This window comes from Peromyscus californicus, unplaced genomic scaffold (assembly GCF_007827085.1).
Source record: "Peromyscus californicus insignis strain IS unplaced genomic scaffold, ASM782708v3 Scaffold_9__1_contigs__length_137607984, whole genome shotgun sequence".
NCBI classification, from domain to species: Eukaryota; Metazoa; Chordata; class Mammalia; order Rodentia; family Cricetidae; genus Peromyscus; species Peromyscus californicus.
Window position 1 is genome coordinate 81338596 of NW_026294617.1, and position 18126 is coordinate 81356721.

General features: G+C 37.2%; 1 protein-coding gene across 2 annotated transcripts in view; it reads left to right on the forward strand.

Moving 5' to 3' along the window:
- The window catches only part of Trim33 (tripartite motif containing 33), a 90440-nt gene that overhangs the window by 45400 nt on the left and 26914 nt on the right, over positions 1-18126 (forward strand). For both annotated transcript variants that reach the window (XM_052729913.1, XM_052729914.1), the window contains exons 5-11: positions 676-792; positions 4822-4936; positions 7871-8017; positions 8293-8410; positions 10520-10794; positions 11580-11744; positions 15160-15357. In XM_052729913.1, coding sequence (XP_052585873.1) covers positions 676-792; positions 4822-4936; positions 7871-8017; positions 8293-8410; positions 10520-10794; positions 11580-11744; positions 15160-15357 — 1135 coding nt within the window. The remainder of the gene's footprint in view (positions 1-675; positions 793-4821; positions 4937-7870; positions 8018-8292; positions 8411-10519; positions 10795-11579; positions 11745-15159; positions 15358-18126) is intronic.

The window sequence follows — 18126 nt, forward strand, 5'->3', positions numbered from 1 at the left end:
GCGTGTGCCACCGCCACTCAGTTATAAGATAAATTAACAAAACATGATCTCACTGTTTCCTAGCCTCTTCATGGACTCCTTCCTAGTTTGAGCAATCTGCCTGCCTAAGCCTCCCAAGACTATAAGTCCATATTATAAGCATATAAGTATCCCTCCTATAGTAAAACATATGCATTTTGTGCTATCGATTAACTCTTACACAAATTTTAATGTGTTTGACCCTTTATGGAGAGTTTTCTCAAAATGGTTGCAAACTAACTGAATAAGAATCTCAAACTGAAAATCGTATTTATTTGGGCATGGTTTCATTGGTTATGCATAATGTTTGTGAGATTTTTATTATTTGTGGAACTCTAGTGATTTTGATAGTGTTTGTATAGTATGTGTTTTATGATTTAAATTGTGTATACCTTATTCAGATATTTGGATTAAAAATATAGAACCTTTAATTAAAATTCATATAAGTAAGAGTACTCATAGTTTTCTGAGGAAATTTTTCTTTCATGTGGCTTTTCCACATGAAATGGTATTGGATTTCCATTAACAGTTGCTGTTGTAGTAATATACAAGTGACCAGCAGCAGATAGTTACTTTTAAGATTGATTCATGTAACTGTTATTTCCTAAATGTTATTATAAATTTTCTGTTTTGAATATAGTTTTTGTTTGTTTTAAGGTATCAGTTTTTGGAAGAAGCTTTTCAAAATCAGAAAGGTGCAATTGAAAATCTGTTGGCTAAGCTTCTTGAAAAGAAGAATTACGTTCACTTTGCAGCTACACAAGTCCAAAATAGGTAAGTCTATTGCATAAAAAAAATTTTGCTGTAAGGATTGTTAAGGAAGAATGCATTTAGATTAAATGTATTTTCCTACTATATTAAACATTCGTAGAAGACGTAAATTTTAATAGACAAAATGATAAAATTTGCACTTGATGTATTTGTTAAAGTTTACCAACATTAAAAAGATTTTGAGGATATATCATTGATTTTTTTAATAATTAATAAGACTTCAATGTATATGAGCTTTGAACTTGGAAAAATAAGTTAATATGAAGACAACTGAATTACAAAATTAAAGTAGAGATTGTGTGGAGATGCAAAGAAAGTATTGATAGTAAACAGAGGCTTTAGTGGGTAAGAATTGTTGAGGTGTAAGCCTGAGGACCTGATAAATAGCCCAACACTCACATAGAAAGCTGAGTGTGGCTGTATACCCACCATTAGCCCAGAGAAATGAAAGGTAGAGACAGGAGGATGACTCAGGCTTGCTGCCCACCAGCTCCAGGCTCAGTGAGAGACCATCTCAAGGAACATGCAACATCTTCTCTGGTCTCTACACTGTGCTCTTAACCCCACACGTATGTATGCAAACATAACATAAAACAAAACAAAACAAAAAACCACCACAGTAGTGAACAAATTTATTTTCTCATCAAACAGTTATTCAAAACTACTTAGCTTACTAGTAGCAATATAAGGTGAATCTGTAATACAGATTTTGGCATCCTAAGCAGCCAGATGCTGTTATTTTTATCATTACCATGACTATCATCTCCATTATTTTATAATTATTCTATTTAGGTACATTTATGTATTTTATTTAATTTTTTTTGTATTTAAAATTTTTTAAACTTTTTATTGTTTCTTTGTGTTTTTCACATCATGCATCTTGATCCCATTCATTTCCCTGTCCCTTTGTATCCACCCTCTGCCCTTGTAACTTCCCCCCAAAATAAAATAAAATTTAAAAGAAAAAAAAAAAAAACACAGGGCCTGGAGAGATGGCTCAGAGGTTAAGAGAACTTGACTGCTCTTCAGAGGTCCTGAGTTCAGTTCCTGGCAACCACATGGTGGCTCACAACCATCTGTAATGAGATCTGATCCCTTTCTGGTATATATGTAAAATACATGAATAAATAAATCTTTTAAAAGAAAAAGAAAAAAGAGGGAAAAATCAATCTTGTCATGGAAGCTGTAGTGTGACCCAGTGAGTCACACAGTAAACCTGTTTATCCATATATCTTTACTTGCGAGTGTTCACTGCAGAGTCATTGGTCTGGTTGAGGCCTCTGGTTTCTGCTGCACCATCAATGCTGGGCCCTCACTGGGACTCCTCTTGGATACCCTGTTGTTGCCCTGTGTCGTGGAGATCCTGCAGCTTTGGGTCTGCAGGACTGGTTTAGGTATATTTATTAACAAAGTAGATTATGTATAGGGTAAGTGGTAGTAAGCTCTAAAAAGGGCAAATTAATAAAGTTAGGACTCTTTTTACTGGAAAAAAACACATACTTGGAACTGGAACCCTTTAAACCTGGAAATTCCTGAAAGTGATGCATAGGGTTAAATTGTAGTTAATTGTGTAGACTCGATGATACTGAAACTTTGCCTTCAATATTAAAACCATTAGTTTGTGATGGTAAAATGGCACATAGTAAGATGTACAAAGTATTAAATATTTGAATAAATAAAAATAGTGGTTTGTGTATGACGGAACTTTTCATCTTTAGTGAGACCAAAAGAAAATAAAAGGCAAGACTGGAAAGATGGCTCAGCAGTTGAATACTTACTGCCCTTCCAGTGGATCTGGGATTGGTACCCAGAATGCATGAGTCTGGCTTGTTGTGTGGGTGCTGGGGTCTGAACTTCATTCTTTAACTCTGCAGCAAGTTCTGTTAATCAGTTTTCTCTCCACAATTCCCCTCCCCAGTATTTAAAATTTTTATTCAATATTTTCTATTAAAAAAACTTAAATAAAAATGTATATGTATATTTGCTTGCTTATCTGTACATGCACCAGTGTGTGCTCACAGAGGCCAGAAGAAGGGATTGGAATTCTGGAACTAGAATTATAGATGGTTATGAACTTCCTGGTATGGGTACTGGAAATGAACCTAGGTCCTCTGTAAGAATAGCAAGTGCTTTTAACCGTAGAGCCGTCTCCAGCCCACTTTATTCATTCATTCATTCATTCATTCACCCACCCACCCACCATCTATCGATTCATTCATTCATTCATTTATTTATTTTGGGTTTTTCAAGACAAGGTTTCTCCATGTAGTTTTGGTGCCTGTCCTGGATCTTGCTCTGTAGACCAGGCTGGCCTCAAACTCAGAGAGCCGCCTGGCTCTGCCTCCCGGAAGCTGGAATTAAAGGTGAGCGCCACCACTGCCTGGCCATTATTTTAAAAATTTGTTTCATATGTATGGGTGATTTGTGTGTGTGTATATCTGTAACACTGCATGCCTGGTGCTTGAAGATGTCTGAAGGTGTTAGGTCCCCTGAAACTAGTGTTACAAATGGTTGTGAGTTGCCCACATGGGTTCTGGAAATCAAACCTGGATCCTCTGAAAAAGCTCCTAACCTCTGAACCATCTCTCCACCTCCCACCTCCCCCATTAGTTTTTAATGGACATGTTTTTAAGTACAGTAAGTCTCTCTGAAACTATTCTCTGCTTCCATTGTGCTTCCTGACTTCTGTTTTTTGGTTTAGTTGTTTTATGTTGGAGGTCTGTATATTATATTACCCATAGTATGTGTGTGTCTGTGTGTGTGTCTGTGTGTGTGTGTGTGTGTGTGTGTGTGTCTGTGTGTGTGTGTGTGTGTGTGTGTGTGTGTGTGTGTGTAAAAAGAATTTGCAGGGGCTTTGAAGGGCAGGTTTCAAGACAGGGTTTCTCTGTGTAACAGTCTTGGCTGTCCTGGAACTCACTCTGTAGACCAGGCTGGCCTCAAACTCACAAAGATCTGTCTGCCTCTGTCTCCCAAGTGCTGGCATTAAAGGCATGTGCCATGACCACCTGGCAGTAACTTTATATTTTATTTACTTTTTTCCCATTTACTTTAATAAGGACAGAATTCAATAAAATTTGCAAATAAGTAATCAAGCAGTCATATACAGGCAAAGGAGGAAAAATTGCATTATATTGCTGAGAGTGTGTTAAAATTGTGTATATATTTGACTAATGAAAGACAGTGTACAAAAGTAGAATACATGAAAGATAAAGACTAGATATTATGATTGAGTGTTGACATTTTACTTATATTAATGAGATTGCTTGCTTCTCAGTTTATAAATATGAAAGCAGTCTAGCACTTTATACTTGTAACTAGAATTTTAATAAATGTAATTATAAGTGGATATATTTATTTATGAAATAATGTAAGAGGTATTTTTAAAAAATGGATTGCTTCATAATCTTTGGGGATAAACACATTCTTAGCAAAAAAGATGCCCTGGGTCACCGCTAACAGGCGTGCTTCCTACCCCCAATGATTTAATATATGTTGTGGGTTTTTTTTAATTTTTTTAACTATCTATAGTGCAAAGCCAATTTGAGAGGAAATTATGAAACAATCTTAATTAGAACCCACATTTGAAGTGATAAAGTTTGAAATGAAACTGGATACTTTTAAATTCCTGCTCTTTCAAAAGGTTGTAACTATTCATTTTGATATTGTTTTGTATTTTGTTTGCAGAAAGCATCTTAAGTGGAATTTTAAAAAAAGGATTAGACAATATATATGTAGTAAATTTGATTGACAGCCAATAGTGTTAGACATTTGTGTATCACATTCATGCCATAGTAATGTGATAGTGTTCTACAGATGAATAAAGTGGTCTTTGTGAGCTTAATTTAAATTACTAAATAGAATTCATTCTTTGTATGACTACTGTGGATCTAATTAAGTGGCTAGGTCTGGTGCAACATAAGTTGTACATTTTGACAAATACTTACCTTTACTTACTTACTTGGAAAAGTGCCTAGTTGGATGAATCAGACACAGGTTGAGCTGATAACCTAATGATGCATTTCTCTTATTCAGGATTAAAGAAGTGAATGAGACTAACAAACGAGTAGAACAGGAAATTAAAGTGGCCATTTTCACCCTTATCAATGAAATTAATAAGAAAGGAAAATCTCTCTTACAGCAGCTAGAGGTATGGTTAAAGCCAAAATAAAACAAAACCTGCTTCTCTTGCTCTTCAGCTGTTCTCTCTGTTTATTGAAAGCTCTTTTAAGTGGGTTGGGGCATATTCTTCCTTGTAGCATTTTCCTGAGGATTCAGGATTGGTACTACTAGGAAAGAAAGCCTGTTATGTTTAGTTACTTTGTAGTTAATTTTATTAACACTTTGACTTTTGTTTTTGTTTTTTGGCCTATTTGGAAATCACCATGTTAGTCTTGAATCTATATAGAGCCTGTCTCTTGTCTCCTGAGTGCTGGGATTGAAGGCATGTACCGCCATGCCTGACATAAAACATTTTTTTTCTCTTTTTAAAAAGCCATATATCTAGGTAATAGTGATACTGTCTTAGGAAAGAATTATTAATAAAGCATGATATAAATGGAGACAAAACAAGCCCTTTGAATTTCTTTTCTTCCTTTCTGGCAAGAGGCCTCACTTTACCTTCTTTATATAAATAAAGTTGGGCTTCTGTTTGAGCCATTTATATATTTCTATAATTTGCCAAAAATGTTCCCCATTTTGAAATATATAAACCTTGAAAGTAATTACTAAGTTTTTTTTTTAATTTTTAAAAATTTAATTATTATGTATAGTGTTCTGTCTGCATTTATTCCTGCACACCAGAAGAGGGCACCAGATCTCATTACAGATGGTTGTGAGCCACCATGTGGTTGCTGGGAATTGAACTCAGGACCTCTGGAAGAGCAGCCAGTGCTCTTAACCGCTGAGCCATCTCTCCAGCCCCATAATTACTAATTTTATAGTATTAGGTCTCTGTGTTTCATATTTTGAGATTAATATGTAGTTATAAAATTTCTGAGAATCTTGTTCTGTTTTGAAATCCAAATGAAGTTTTTTGTGCTTTGGTTTTTCAAGACAGAGCTTCTCTGTGTAGCCCTAGCTGACCTGGAACTTGCTTTATAGTCTAGGCTGGCCTGGAACTCAAGAGAGATCTACCTGCCTCTGCCTCCCAAGTACTGGGATTAAAGGCACGTGCCACTACTGTCTGTCCCCAAATTAAGTTTTAATCTAAATTTTTACTGCCCAAAGTTAATGTGTTTTCAGAAAATTTCAAATGCGACCTTTAATTTTTCTTTCTTTCTTTCTTTCTTTCTTTCTTTCTTTCTTTCTTTCTTTCTTTCTTTCTTTCTTCTCTCTCTCTCTCTCTCTCTCTCTCTCTCTCTCTCTCTCTCTCCTCCCCCTCCCTCCCTCCCTCCCTCCCTCCCTCCCTCCCTTCCTTCCTTCCTTCCTTCCTTCCTTCCTTCTCTTTCTTTCTTTCTTTAGGCTGGGTTTCTCTGTGTGGTCCTGGCTGACCTAGAATGCACTCTATAGACCAGGCTGGTCTTGAACTCAAAGTAATCCACCTGCCTCTGTCTCCCAAGTGCTAGAATTAAAGGCATGTGCCATCACTGCGTGGCCAAATGTGAATTTTATACAAGTTGAGGTTTTTAAAGTATAAGCATTAGATCATCTTTAGAGGGTTGTTTCTATTTCATTTATCCATAGAACCCTTTAAAAATATGAGACAGGTGGCAATATGTAAAAGAAGTCTTGTGAGCAAAATATATGAATTATCTTTTAAATACATTTTACATTGAAAAGTAGTAGTGATATTAAAAGTCTTGAACATCTCATTGATGTTGGAGTCTCATTCCTATTGTTCTTGTAGTCAGTGAGTTTTAACCCTAGTAGACTTTTTTTCCTTTAGAACAACCATTAGACTCCAGAGCAGTCAGTAGTAACTACTTTTGATCCATTTTATATCCATACATCTAAGAGTGGTCATTGTAAATCTATTTCAGGAGCTTCAGAATTTTAAAATGCTTGTTAATACTAAAGTGTATATAAAAATGTTTCTGATAAATATTTTATATGCTCTTAACACATTAATAATTTTTAAAATAGCTATTTCTTGTATTAATACTTTCCTAAACTGTAAAAGAGAGGTCTCCCTACGCTTTGTTAAGGAATTCTTTTTTTCTTTCTTTTGGGGGAGGGTGGTGTTTGGTTTTGGTATTTTGGAGCCAGGGTTTCTCTTTGTAGCTATGGCTATCCTGGAACTCACTCTATAGACTAGGCTGGCCTCCAGCCCACAGAGATCTGCCTGTCTCTGTCTCCTCAGTACTCGATTAGAGGTGTGCGCCAACACTGTCTGGCAGAATTGATGATTTCTAGTAAGATCAATATTCTGACTGTCGAACACTTGTCCATTTATTTATATTATAAATGAACTTGTTCCCTTTTGAAAAATACTCTTGAGTAAATGAAGTTGAATATTTTGGGGGGAAGAAAATGGTTAAGGAAGAAGTAGATAGATTATTTTTGGCAAGATATATAGGACATTGCCCACCCTTTTTTGGGTAGTGGTCTCTTATGAGAAGTTTGTTCTTCCTTGCAGCATGTTCCTGAAACTGGTTTTTCTTTGTGTACTTGGTTATACCGATTTGCCTAATTTTCGTTATACCAGTTTGCCTAATCTCTAAAGTTTATCATTTTTCCCTTTTGTTTGAGAAATTTTAACCTTGTCCTCAAACTGTACCAGTAGGTGGCACTAGTAACTCAGTATTTTCTTTAACCCAGAAAGTATAGTTAGTTAAGATTATATAAAATGATTCTTCAAGATCAGCTTATATTGTATTGGATTAACCTAAAAGCAAGAAGACACTATTTTGAACAGTTATTATTTGATGAAAGAAAAGCCATAAACTACTGCTGATGTCCTGAATGGAGTGGATTATCTTAGAACCGGAATGTCTAGTTCCACTTTAGTTAGTTACTTCCTTCAGATTGTTCATAGACTCGTGAAATACTTACAAGCTTCCCTTGTACCATTGTTTGAAGGAAATAGAGGCATTTGTGTATGTGACTTTTTAAATTCTCCAGTGACACTGTTGTTCTCTTTCAGAATGTTACGAAAGAAAGACAGATGAAGCTACTGCAGCAGCAGAATGACATCACAGGCCTTTCCCGGCAGGTGAAGCACGTCATGAACTTTACAAACTGGGCCATTGCAAGTGGCAGCAGCACGGCACTACTGTATAGCAAGCGGCTGGTGAGACACATGCTATCCACTTTACCTAAGGGACCTATTGTTCACGAGCATGGGATGTTGTTTCTATTGTAATATAAAGGCTGGTTAAAGGCTAAGTAAGCATTCTGGCTACTGTAACCCTCTGTAGATAAAGATACAGAGTAGCTAAGCTTGGTGGCATATAATTATAATTCCAGTCAACACTTGGGAAATTGAGGCAAGAGAATTGTGAGTTCAAGGTTAATCTGAACTGCATTTAATTTTAAGACTGATGTGATTTTTTTTTTCCCTTGAAGATTACTTTTCAGTTACGTCATATTTTGAAAGCACGATGTGATCCTGTTCCTGCTGCCAATGGAGCAATCCGTTTCCATTGTGATCCCACCTTCTGGGCTAAAAATGTAGTGAATTTAGGTGAGAAATCTTTTCAAGGATATGATTTGGACTATTAATTTGCGAAGAGAAACCATTTAAGCAAATTCTAGATAAAATTTTTAACTTTAAAATGTGAGTAACGTAAGAAATGTGCTATGTTGGAAACTCTTTAGTTGTAGGCTGTTTTTTGCTTTTGGTGCTGGTGTTGAACCCTGTTCTCTGGCACGCTGAGCATGCTCTCTGCTCTTCAGTCCTTGTAGAGTGTGGTTCATTTGTAGCCTTTCATTTTCAAAATTAACATTGATTTTTTTATATAGAAATGATGACTGTCTGCGTAATGTTTAGATGTTTAGTAGTTCATGTCAGGTGGTGCAGTGGAGGAGGAGCTTGAGAACACTGAAATGTTCTAGAGTCATGTCCCAAGGAGTATTAGACAAAAGGAACTCTTCACTTGATAAAGAAAGAAAGTATGCTTTTATTGCTCCACATTGTTGACCTAAAGACCATGGGTGAAAGGTGTTTGGATAGACAATAAAAACAAAAAACAAACAAAAAACTTGAGAACTAAAAAGCCAAGCAAGTGGTTCATATTGTCATTTTAGCTACTAAGGAGACTGAGTCAGGAGGAGTTTGAGGCCAGTGTAGGTGACATAGTAAGATCCTGTCTCTTAACATGAAATGAAATGGAACAAAATTATTCAGATAAAACCCGTCATCCATTGGAATATCTTCACTTTCAAAATAATCATATCAGGGCCAGGTGGTGGTGGTGGTGGTGGTGGTGGTGCACACCTTTGATCAAAATAGTCATGTCCTTGAGATTTGAATTGCACCATTTAAAATAAGGCATTCCTTGGGTAAATGAAAGAAAGAAGACACTCAATTTTGACCTTTGCAGCACCAGAAAATCACTATTGTTTGGCTTACTCATCAAGAATGAGTGAGTGAGTGAGTAAGTATGTGTGTGTGTTTTGTTGTTGTTGTTCTTCTTCTTCATTTTCAAAAAGTTAAAAAAAATCATTGAGTGTAACAGATTTTTTTTTGAGCTGGGCGGTGGTGGCGCACGCCTTTAATCCCAGCACTCGGGAGGCAGAGCCAGGCAGATCTCTGTGAGTTCGAGGCCAGCCTGGGCAACAGTGTGAGTTCCAGGACAGGCACCAAAACTATACAGAGAAACCCTGTCTCAAAAAAGAAAAAAAAAAAAAAAAAAAAAAAAACAGATTTTTTTTTTTTGTAGTCTGCCAATATCTACCTTAAATCGTGCCTTTTTAGAACGTACCTTTTATTCTCAGCAAGCAACAACTGTATAAAAAGGGAGGGAAATGACCAGTTTAAAGGAATAAATGGTGTAAAGCATTCTGAATTTCCATGGAAAATGATTTTACTCATACCATTGGCAATTGGAGAGCTGATAGGAAGATGGAGAGATGGCTCAGTGGTTAAAGCCTAGCCACTCTGGGAGGATACAGATTGGATTCCCAGCACCACATGGCAGCTCACAGTTGTCTGTAACTCCAGTTCCAAGGAATCTGATGTCTTCTTCTGATCTCTTCAGACACCCAGGCATACAGTGTTGGTGCACAGATATATGTGCAGTCAAAACACTCATACACATTCAAAAAAAAAAGAAAGCAGAATCAGTATAGCAACTATCATGAGTATCCTGGAGTCTTTGTCATGGAAGAATTGATTCAGACTGACTGGATCCTTCCTCTAATAATGTCTCTTTCAGTCTCCAGCCAGCTAGCCTGGGTTATGCAGCAACAAAGACACCGTGCCTCAAACTAGCTGGAAAGGTGAAGACTGACATCCAAAGGTTGTTCTCTGACCTCCACATGTGCACTGTTGTGCATGCCCACAGCCATCCACACACAAAAAACGCACATGCACACATATACATCACACCAACACATGTATAAGAACAGATAGTGTGTTTTGAATAATGAGCTTATTTAGGGGAGGGTTCAAGGGGCTTTGGAATCTATTTAGTTTATAATTACTATCTTTAGACCTAGCGCTCATCTGTGCTTTGCTGTTGGATGCTCTGAGATGCTAATTGTCAGGAGGAGGAAAAGATAATGATTCATCTTTAAAGTGGGCAATTTAGTTGATTATTTGTAAATCCTTCTTATTTTTTTAAACCCTCAGGTAATCTAGTAATAGAGAGTAAGCCAGCTCCTGGTTATACTCCTAATGTTGTAGTTGGGCAAGTTCCTCCAGGTACAAACCACATTAGTAAAACCCCTGGACAGATTAACTTAGCACAGCTTCGACTGCAGCACATGCAGCAACAAGTGTATGCACAAAAACATCAGCAGTTACAACAGATGAGAATGCAGCAACCTCCAGCTCCTGTACCAACAACAACAACAACAACGCAGCAGCATCCTAGGCAAACAGCCCCCCAGATGTTACAGCAACAGGTAAGCATTGTGTCTCTCCATCAGTGGTAAAAATTAGAGATCTTCAGACTCCGCTTCCTTCATTCTGTATATATTAATTACACATGCAGAGTTACTAGATGGAGTTCAAAGACCAGATGTGGTGAAAGTTTGAAGAATATAGGTGTTAAGTAAGAGCATGGGAAGCAGTGACTTTTTACCCCTCCATATTGTATCTCCCACCCCCAAACACCCATGAGTGCACACACAGACACATAAAATTGTGAGCCAAAGAACCAGATTGTTTCTAAGATCTGTTGCATTCTTTAGGCATTTGCTCAAATTATTCTTTGGTCTTTTGTTTATGTACTACTTTACAATCAGTAGTGTTAACTCCATGATGAGATGAATTAATGTTTACCATCCCTACCCCCTCCCTCCCTCTCTCTCTCCCAGAAAGGGTAGATAGAGAAATTTTGGAGTGACCAACTTTTTATAGTAGTTACCAGTCCGATAAATATTGGGGTCATAAAAGGGAATACGGCTTATTCTATTTGCTTTATACTATTCTGTTCTAATTGAATTACTTTTACTTCAACATTTTATGTTTGAAAAATAAATTTGTAGAAATACTTGTGCTGGATGTGGTGTTGTACGGCTTTTATCCTAGTACCTGGGAGGTAGAGGTAGGCTGATCTCTGAGTTCAAGGCCAGCCTGGTCTACAGAGTGAGTTCCAGGACAGCCAGAGCTACACAGAGAAACCCTGTCTCGAGGGGGAAAAAAAAAACAAGGGGAAAAATATGAATTCCATTTCTACTTTTTATAGCCTCCAAGACTGATCAGTGTGCAAACAATGCAAAGAGGCAACATGAACTGTGGAGCATTTCAGGCCCATCAGATGAGACTGGCTCAGAATGCTGCCAGAATACCGGGGATCCCCAGGCACAGCGGCCCTCAGTACTCCATGATGCAGCCCCACCTCCAAAGACAAGTATGCCTAGAGTTACATTTGTAAGAGTCATGCAATTTTCAAACTAAAAGACATCCTTTTTCATAATTAGTTGTTGGTGTGAGTCTTTGATACTTCTGACAATTTGTTGTATATCTGCTTGTCCCAGAAAAAATACATACACATGAAAATGTGTCTCTTTAAGCTTATCACATACTATGGATTAAGATACTCTTGTGTAACTAAACCCATTACCTACAGAGTGAAAAACGAACTTTTGATTTACTTTAACTTACAAATGATAATTCTGAAAATCAAAGTTAGAACTTTAATTTTCTGATATTTTTATTGTGCTTTTTAATATGACATTTTGATACTGATAACATAAAGAAAATTTTAAGTAATAGGGCTAGCTGTATGTATGTATGTGTTTATATATTTTTTCTTTTCTATGGAGTATAGATATGCTTAATCTTAAAAATTAGTGCGGGTTAGGGTGTAGCTCAGTTTTAGAATTCTTGAAGCCCTGGGCTTGATTGTTTTACTGCCAAGAATCTCTAAGATAACAATAATATAGTAAATTAAGCCAGGTTTAGTCGCTATAACTGTAATCCCAACGCTAGAGAGGTAGAGGTAGAAGGATCAGAAGTTCAAGGTTACCCCTGGCTTCATGGAGAATTCAAGGCCAGCCTAGGCTACATTAGACCTTGTCTCAAAAGGCCTACTATCTTAGATAGGGATGAAGAAATGGCACAGTGGTTAGAGGCACTCTACTCTTATAGACAGCCTATGTTTGGTTCTTAGGACTCACCTGGCAGCTCAAAACCATCTGTAACTCCAGTTCCAGGAGGTCTAACACCACCTTCTGGCTCTTGAGATCACTGAACACACGTTATACAGAAACTCATAGAGGCAACACACAGGCACACAAATAAATAAACAAATAAGTAAGTAAGTAAATGAAATTTAAAAAGAAATAAAATAGAAAAAGTTATTTAGAGGCAAATTTATAATCTTTAAATAAATTATGTAATTACATAAACACAGTATGAACTATTCATGAGTTACGATTATAAAATGAAGTGTTTTTAAACAGTATTTCAAGTTAAAAACAGTATTCTTTTTTTTTTTTTTTTTTTTAAACTCAATGAGTGCTTTCTCAAAACATGGACATGCTTTGGGCTGAGTATGGTAGTGCACCCCTGTAATCTTAGGACTCAAGAGATAGAGTAGAAATAGCTGGAGTTGGAAGTCAGGCTGGTCTATAGAGATCTTGTCTAAAAATGAAAGAAACATGCTGCAGAGGCCCTCCCTGAGCTATAACCGTTTTGGAGATTGGGAGTTTGTAGATGACTCGGGCTCTGAGCACTTACTGCTCCTCTTGCAGAGGACTGTAATTTAGTTCCTAGTACTAACATGGTAACTTACAGATACCTGTAAAACATACACACACACACACACACACACACACACACACACACACACACACAATGAGAAAGGGGGGCTGGTGAGATGGCTCAGTGGTTAGAGCCCTGACTGCCCTTCTAGATTTGATTCCTAGTGTCCACTTGATGGCTCACAACCATCTGCAACTCTAGGTTCAGGGTACCTGTAACTTCTGACCTCTGTGGCACAATGCATGTGGTGCACAGGCGTACATGCTGGGAAAATACTCATATTCATAAAAATAAGTAAATGTTTAGGGAAAAAAGAAAATTGAAAAATTCCCAGACTATTCTCCTTGGACTTGAATTTCACCTTTACTACTTCTACAAAATTGTATCTTTGTATCTGACAAACAAAAGTTAGACTTTTGTAATTTTCTGCAGAAAAAGATATTTTAACAAAAATTGTTGGTTAAATTGTATGATAACAAAGGCTCTTACTAAGGTTTCAAACCTTTGTGTTGAGAAGTGATCATTGTATTACTTGTCGACAGTTACGGAAGCAGTATGTTTCTGTGGTGTAAGACTAAGCAGACGAGGCTGGAGAGATGGGTCAGCAGATAGGGCACTTCTCCTCTTGCAGAGGACCTGGTTTGAGTTCCCAGTACCCACATGGCTGCTCAAACTGTAACTCTTTTTCCAAGGTATTTGATGCCCTCTGCTGACCTCTTGGGCACTGCACATATGTGGTGCACATGTACATGCAGACATTCATACACATGAACAAATGGATCTAAAATAAATAATCAAATGATATAAAATTCTTTAATGTATTTCTCAAATTAAGTGTAGTCTTTTTATCTCCTTTTCAGCTATATGTTTTTTACTGTTATTTATTGTTAGAATAAGAGCAATTGATTTTTATTGTGAGTGTTGTTTTTATGTAATGCTCAAGAAACTTGTTTAAATAATTGTGTAATTAGAGAGTAGAAATTTTACTCTAGAAATATTTCTCACTTTTTTGAACATTTTCTAACAGCTCTCTTGACAGTTCAGTTTCATTAGTCCAGTTTATTGGCTCTCCATTGTTGGTCTGCAGTATAGCCCCTTTAATACCCAAGTCCTCTTTCAATTGTGCCTTTGTTTGTCTTTACTATTTGGTTTTAGTTTTTTCCCACATTAGTTGGCAGGATGCCATTACTTTGTCAAGTGAGAGAAGGACAATTGTGAAAAGACCATGCATGACACAGTCTTAGGCAGCTATGTTTTTAAAATAATACCTAGGAAGACTGAGGGTACTGTTTTCCTTGTAACTATTGAGATACCCATGTACTCCTTAGTTCTTGGGGTGCTTTCAAGTATTGTGAGTACCAAGGTTTAGCATTTGAAAGAGTACAAAGAGTCAGACTAACTAGCTATTAGGTTTTAGAGCTTTCCCTTAAAAATTCACTGTCAGTATTTTTAGTTTTTAAATATTTAAATGACTTAATTGTATGTGTAGTTACTTACTTCCCAAAGACAGGCACATGTATGACCTTAAATAAACCTTGTAACAGTCCTTTTAATAAAACCATTAGTGGATCATTTATCCATGTATCACAATTACTGAGACTGCGGCTCTTAAGACTTCATAGTGTTGGAGCCGGGAATGAATGTCATAGTTTCTTTCTGCAGCTCATCATTCTTTCTACCATATTGCTAAGTTTTGTAGTTGTTTTCATTAGATAGTAGACTAAAGGATCAAAGAAGAGCATCTTCAGAACCGTTGCCTTCTGTGGCCTACTGTTGGCAAACTTGGCAACTTCTACATCATCTTTATGTAGTATCTTTGTTCTGAAGATCATAACAGTAGGCTAACAGGTTGACAGTTATTTTCAAATCCATTCTACCTCAGATAGTACATAAAAATGAATGAAAAATGGAAAGACTAGTTCAAACTGTTCTCTTGCATAAGTTTGAGAGGCCCCACTTCTTTGTCAGCTGCAGATACTAACGATAGTTAGAGCTGTTCTAAGGTATGGTTCAGAGGTGGGAGCAGAACACATAATAATAATACCTTCTTTCTTAAACAGCACTCAAACCCAGGGCACGCTGGACCCTTTCCTGTTGTATCAGCACACAACCCAATCAACCCAACAAGCCCTACCACAGCAACTATGGCAAATGCAAATCGAGGTCCCACCAGTCCATCTGTTACAGCAATAGAACTAATTCCCTCCGTCACCAACCCAGAAAACCTTCCATCGTTGCCAGACATTCCACCTATACAGGTTTGTATTGAAGTTAAGCGAATCGTTGAAAATGTCATACTCATTGGAAAAGAGACGTATTTCAGATTGTGTTCAGTTTCAGGACCAGTGATTTCCTTGAACCTTCTGAAGAGTAAAGGGTACATATGTAAAGTTTAAAGTTACTGTGCTGAAACTAGTATTCCTCCATGTTTTAAAGTTAGAAGAAGCCGGGCGGTGGTGGCGCACGCCTTTAATCCCAGCACTCGGGAGGCAGAGCCAGGCGGATCTCTGTGAGTTCGAGGCCAGCCTGGGCTACCAAGTGAGTTCCAGGAAAAGGTGCAAAGCTACACAGAGAAACCCTGTCTCGAAAAACCAAATAAATAAATAAATAAATAAATAAATAAATAAATAAAGTTAGAAGAAGCTGAATACTCTGCATTAAAATCTATCTAAACAAGTATAGTAATGGACCAATACCAGCTTTGTTTATGTGCTAGTTCTTCACACTTTTTATCACTTGCTAGAGGCAAAACCTCAATCAAATAATATGCTTATGATATGAATTTGGGGCCTAGAAGAGACCCAGAACCCAAATGGGGTCTCACCTTTGCTAACTCTTCTTTTAGATCACAAGTAAGACTAGTCCACTCCTCATACAAATCAGTTGAGCAGAGAAAGGCTATCTTGAAGGGTTTAGATGGCAGGCACTTTGGGATACATAGTAAAATGGAAGAAATAATGGTGAAAGGGAGAAGATGGATCACAAAGTGCGCGCTGAGGTTTCTAATTTCTTTCAGCCTTGATAAATACAGTCTTTGAGGATTATACTGTTATTTTCCCTTATTGTATGACTTTAGAGTTGGAGGTCACCGTTGCTTCAAGGAGCAGTGAAGTTGCCGAAATAGTCGGACCGTTTTGTTTTGTTTTGTTTTGTTTTGTTTTGTTGAGACGGGTTCTTACTGTGTACTCCTGGCTAGCCTCAAAGTCACTGAAATCATCTGCTTCTGACACCTGAGCCAGGATTGAAGGCGTAAGCCACCAGTGCCTGGCTATATGGGAGTGTTAAATGATGCTTTGCTTGAAGAACCACTGGATTCTTGTGATTTGTTCAATCTACCACAATTTCATGATATTGGAAGAGGCCCCCCCCCCCCCCGAAATGATAATAACAGGATTGGTGCTAAAGGGATTAGACTATATAATAGAATATAATAATGTTTGGAATGCAAGTTAAAAGGTTACATTTTAAAAAAGTTACCTTATAATTAACAAAATGCTTTCTTGAGCAATGTGTTAGTTTTGATGCTTGAAATCACCTGCTAGAATATGTAATGTTGCTATTTATAATGAAATCATGGTGATTTTCCTATGTACATAGTAGGTTAAAAAAAGTTGGAATTTGATTCAAATTATCGACTATAAATTTAGACCCTCTTCATTATTCATAGCAGCACCAAGAAGATAGTTTGAGGCTGTAGACCTGAAAAGATAGTTTGTCATTGTCTAGCATGTTTGCAAGATTGTTCAGCTATCACTTCTAATTCTAGGTATTTTCATGGTTTCAAAAACATGACATTGGCAGGCATTCTCTGTTTTCTTCTTTTCTGGCTCCTAGAAGCTAATAGTCCTTTCGTTATTATTATTATGGACATTTTGTTAAGATAAATATGTGGCCTTTTATGCCTTTCATTTCTTTATACCTTTTATTTCTTTGACTTAGCGTAATGTTTACCAAGTTTATGCTGTAACTTGATTCCTTCTTAGTGCTGAATAATATTGTGCTGTGTAGAATACTCTTTCTCTTTTCTTTTGAAGATGGGGTCTTGAAATGTAGAACAGGCTGGGCGGTGGTGGCGCACACCTTTAATCCCAGCACTCGGGAGGCAGAGCCAGGAGGATCTCTGTGAGTTCGAGGCCAGCCTGGGCTACAGAGTGAGTTCCAGGAAAGGCACAAAGCTACACGCAGAAACCCTGTCTCGAAAAACCAAAAAAAGAAAAAAAAGAAAAAAAAGAAAGAAATGTAGAACAGTGTGGCCTGGAATCCACTGTGTAGCCCAGGCTGGCCTCAGACAGACTTTTCATTTCACTCTCTCACATGGTAGGATTATTGGCATGTATCCCATGTCTGTTCCTGTCTTTGGATCTATCACAGTTAGTAGTTGGACATTTGGGTTTCTACTTTTTGCTTGTAAGGAAATACTAGTACTGTGTGGGCTTTTGTCTATAACAGTGGTTCTCAGCCTTCCTAATGCTGCGACCCTTTAGTACAGTTACTCGTGTTGTGGTGACCCCATAAAATTATTTTTGTTGCTATTTCGTAACTAATTTTGCTACTGTTATGAATTGTAATGTAAATACCTTTTAAGCAGGATATCTGATGCAACCCCTGTGAAAGGGTCATTTGACCCCCAAAGGGGTTGTGACCCACCGGTGAGAACCGCTGATCTATAAGCTTTTGTGTGTGTGCAAGTTATCTCTCTAAGATAAAGTAAAAATAACTTGAATAAGACAAAACAAAGGACAGGAAGAACAAAAGGGAGCCAAAGAAACAGCACAAGAAACAAATATAGATGCGGAGGTACACATTCACAGAAATCCATTCAGACATGAAATTGGCAACCATGATATATAATGAAAAGACCTGTTAGGTTTTTGTTTGTTTTTTAAGTCCAGACAAAACATAGTTAAGACCAAAAAAAGAAGAAGAAGAAAAAAAAATGACTCCAAAAATACCTTATCAGTGAATTGAATTTGTTTTGTGTTGGCCGTCTACTGATGGGCATGGGACTTCCCTTAAGTGTGGTTAAA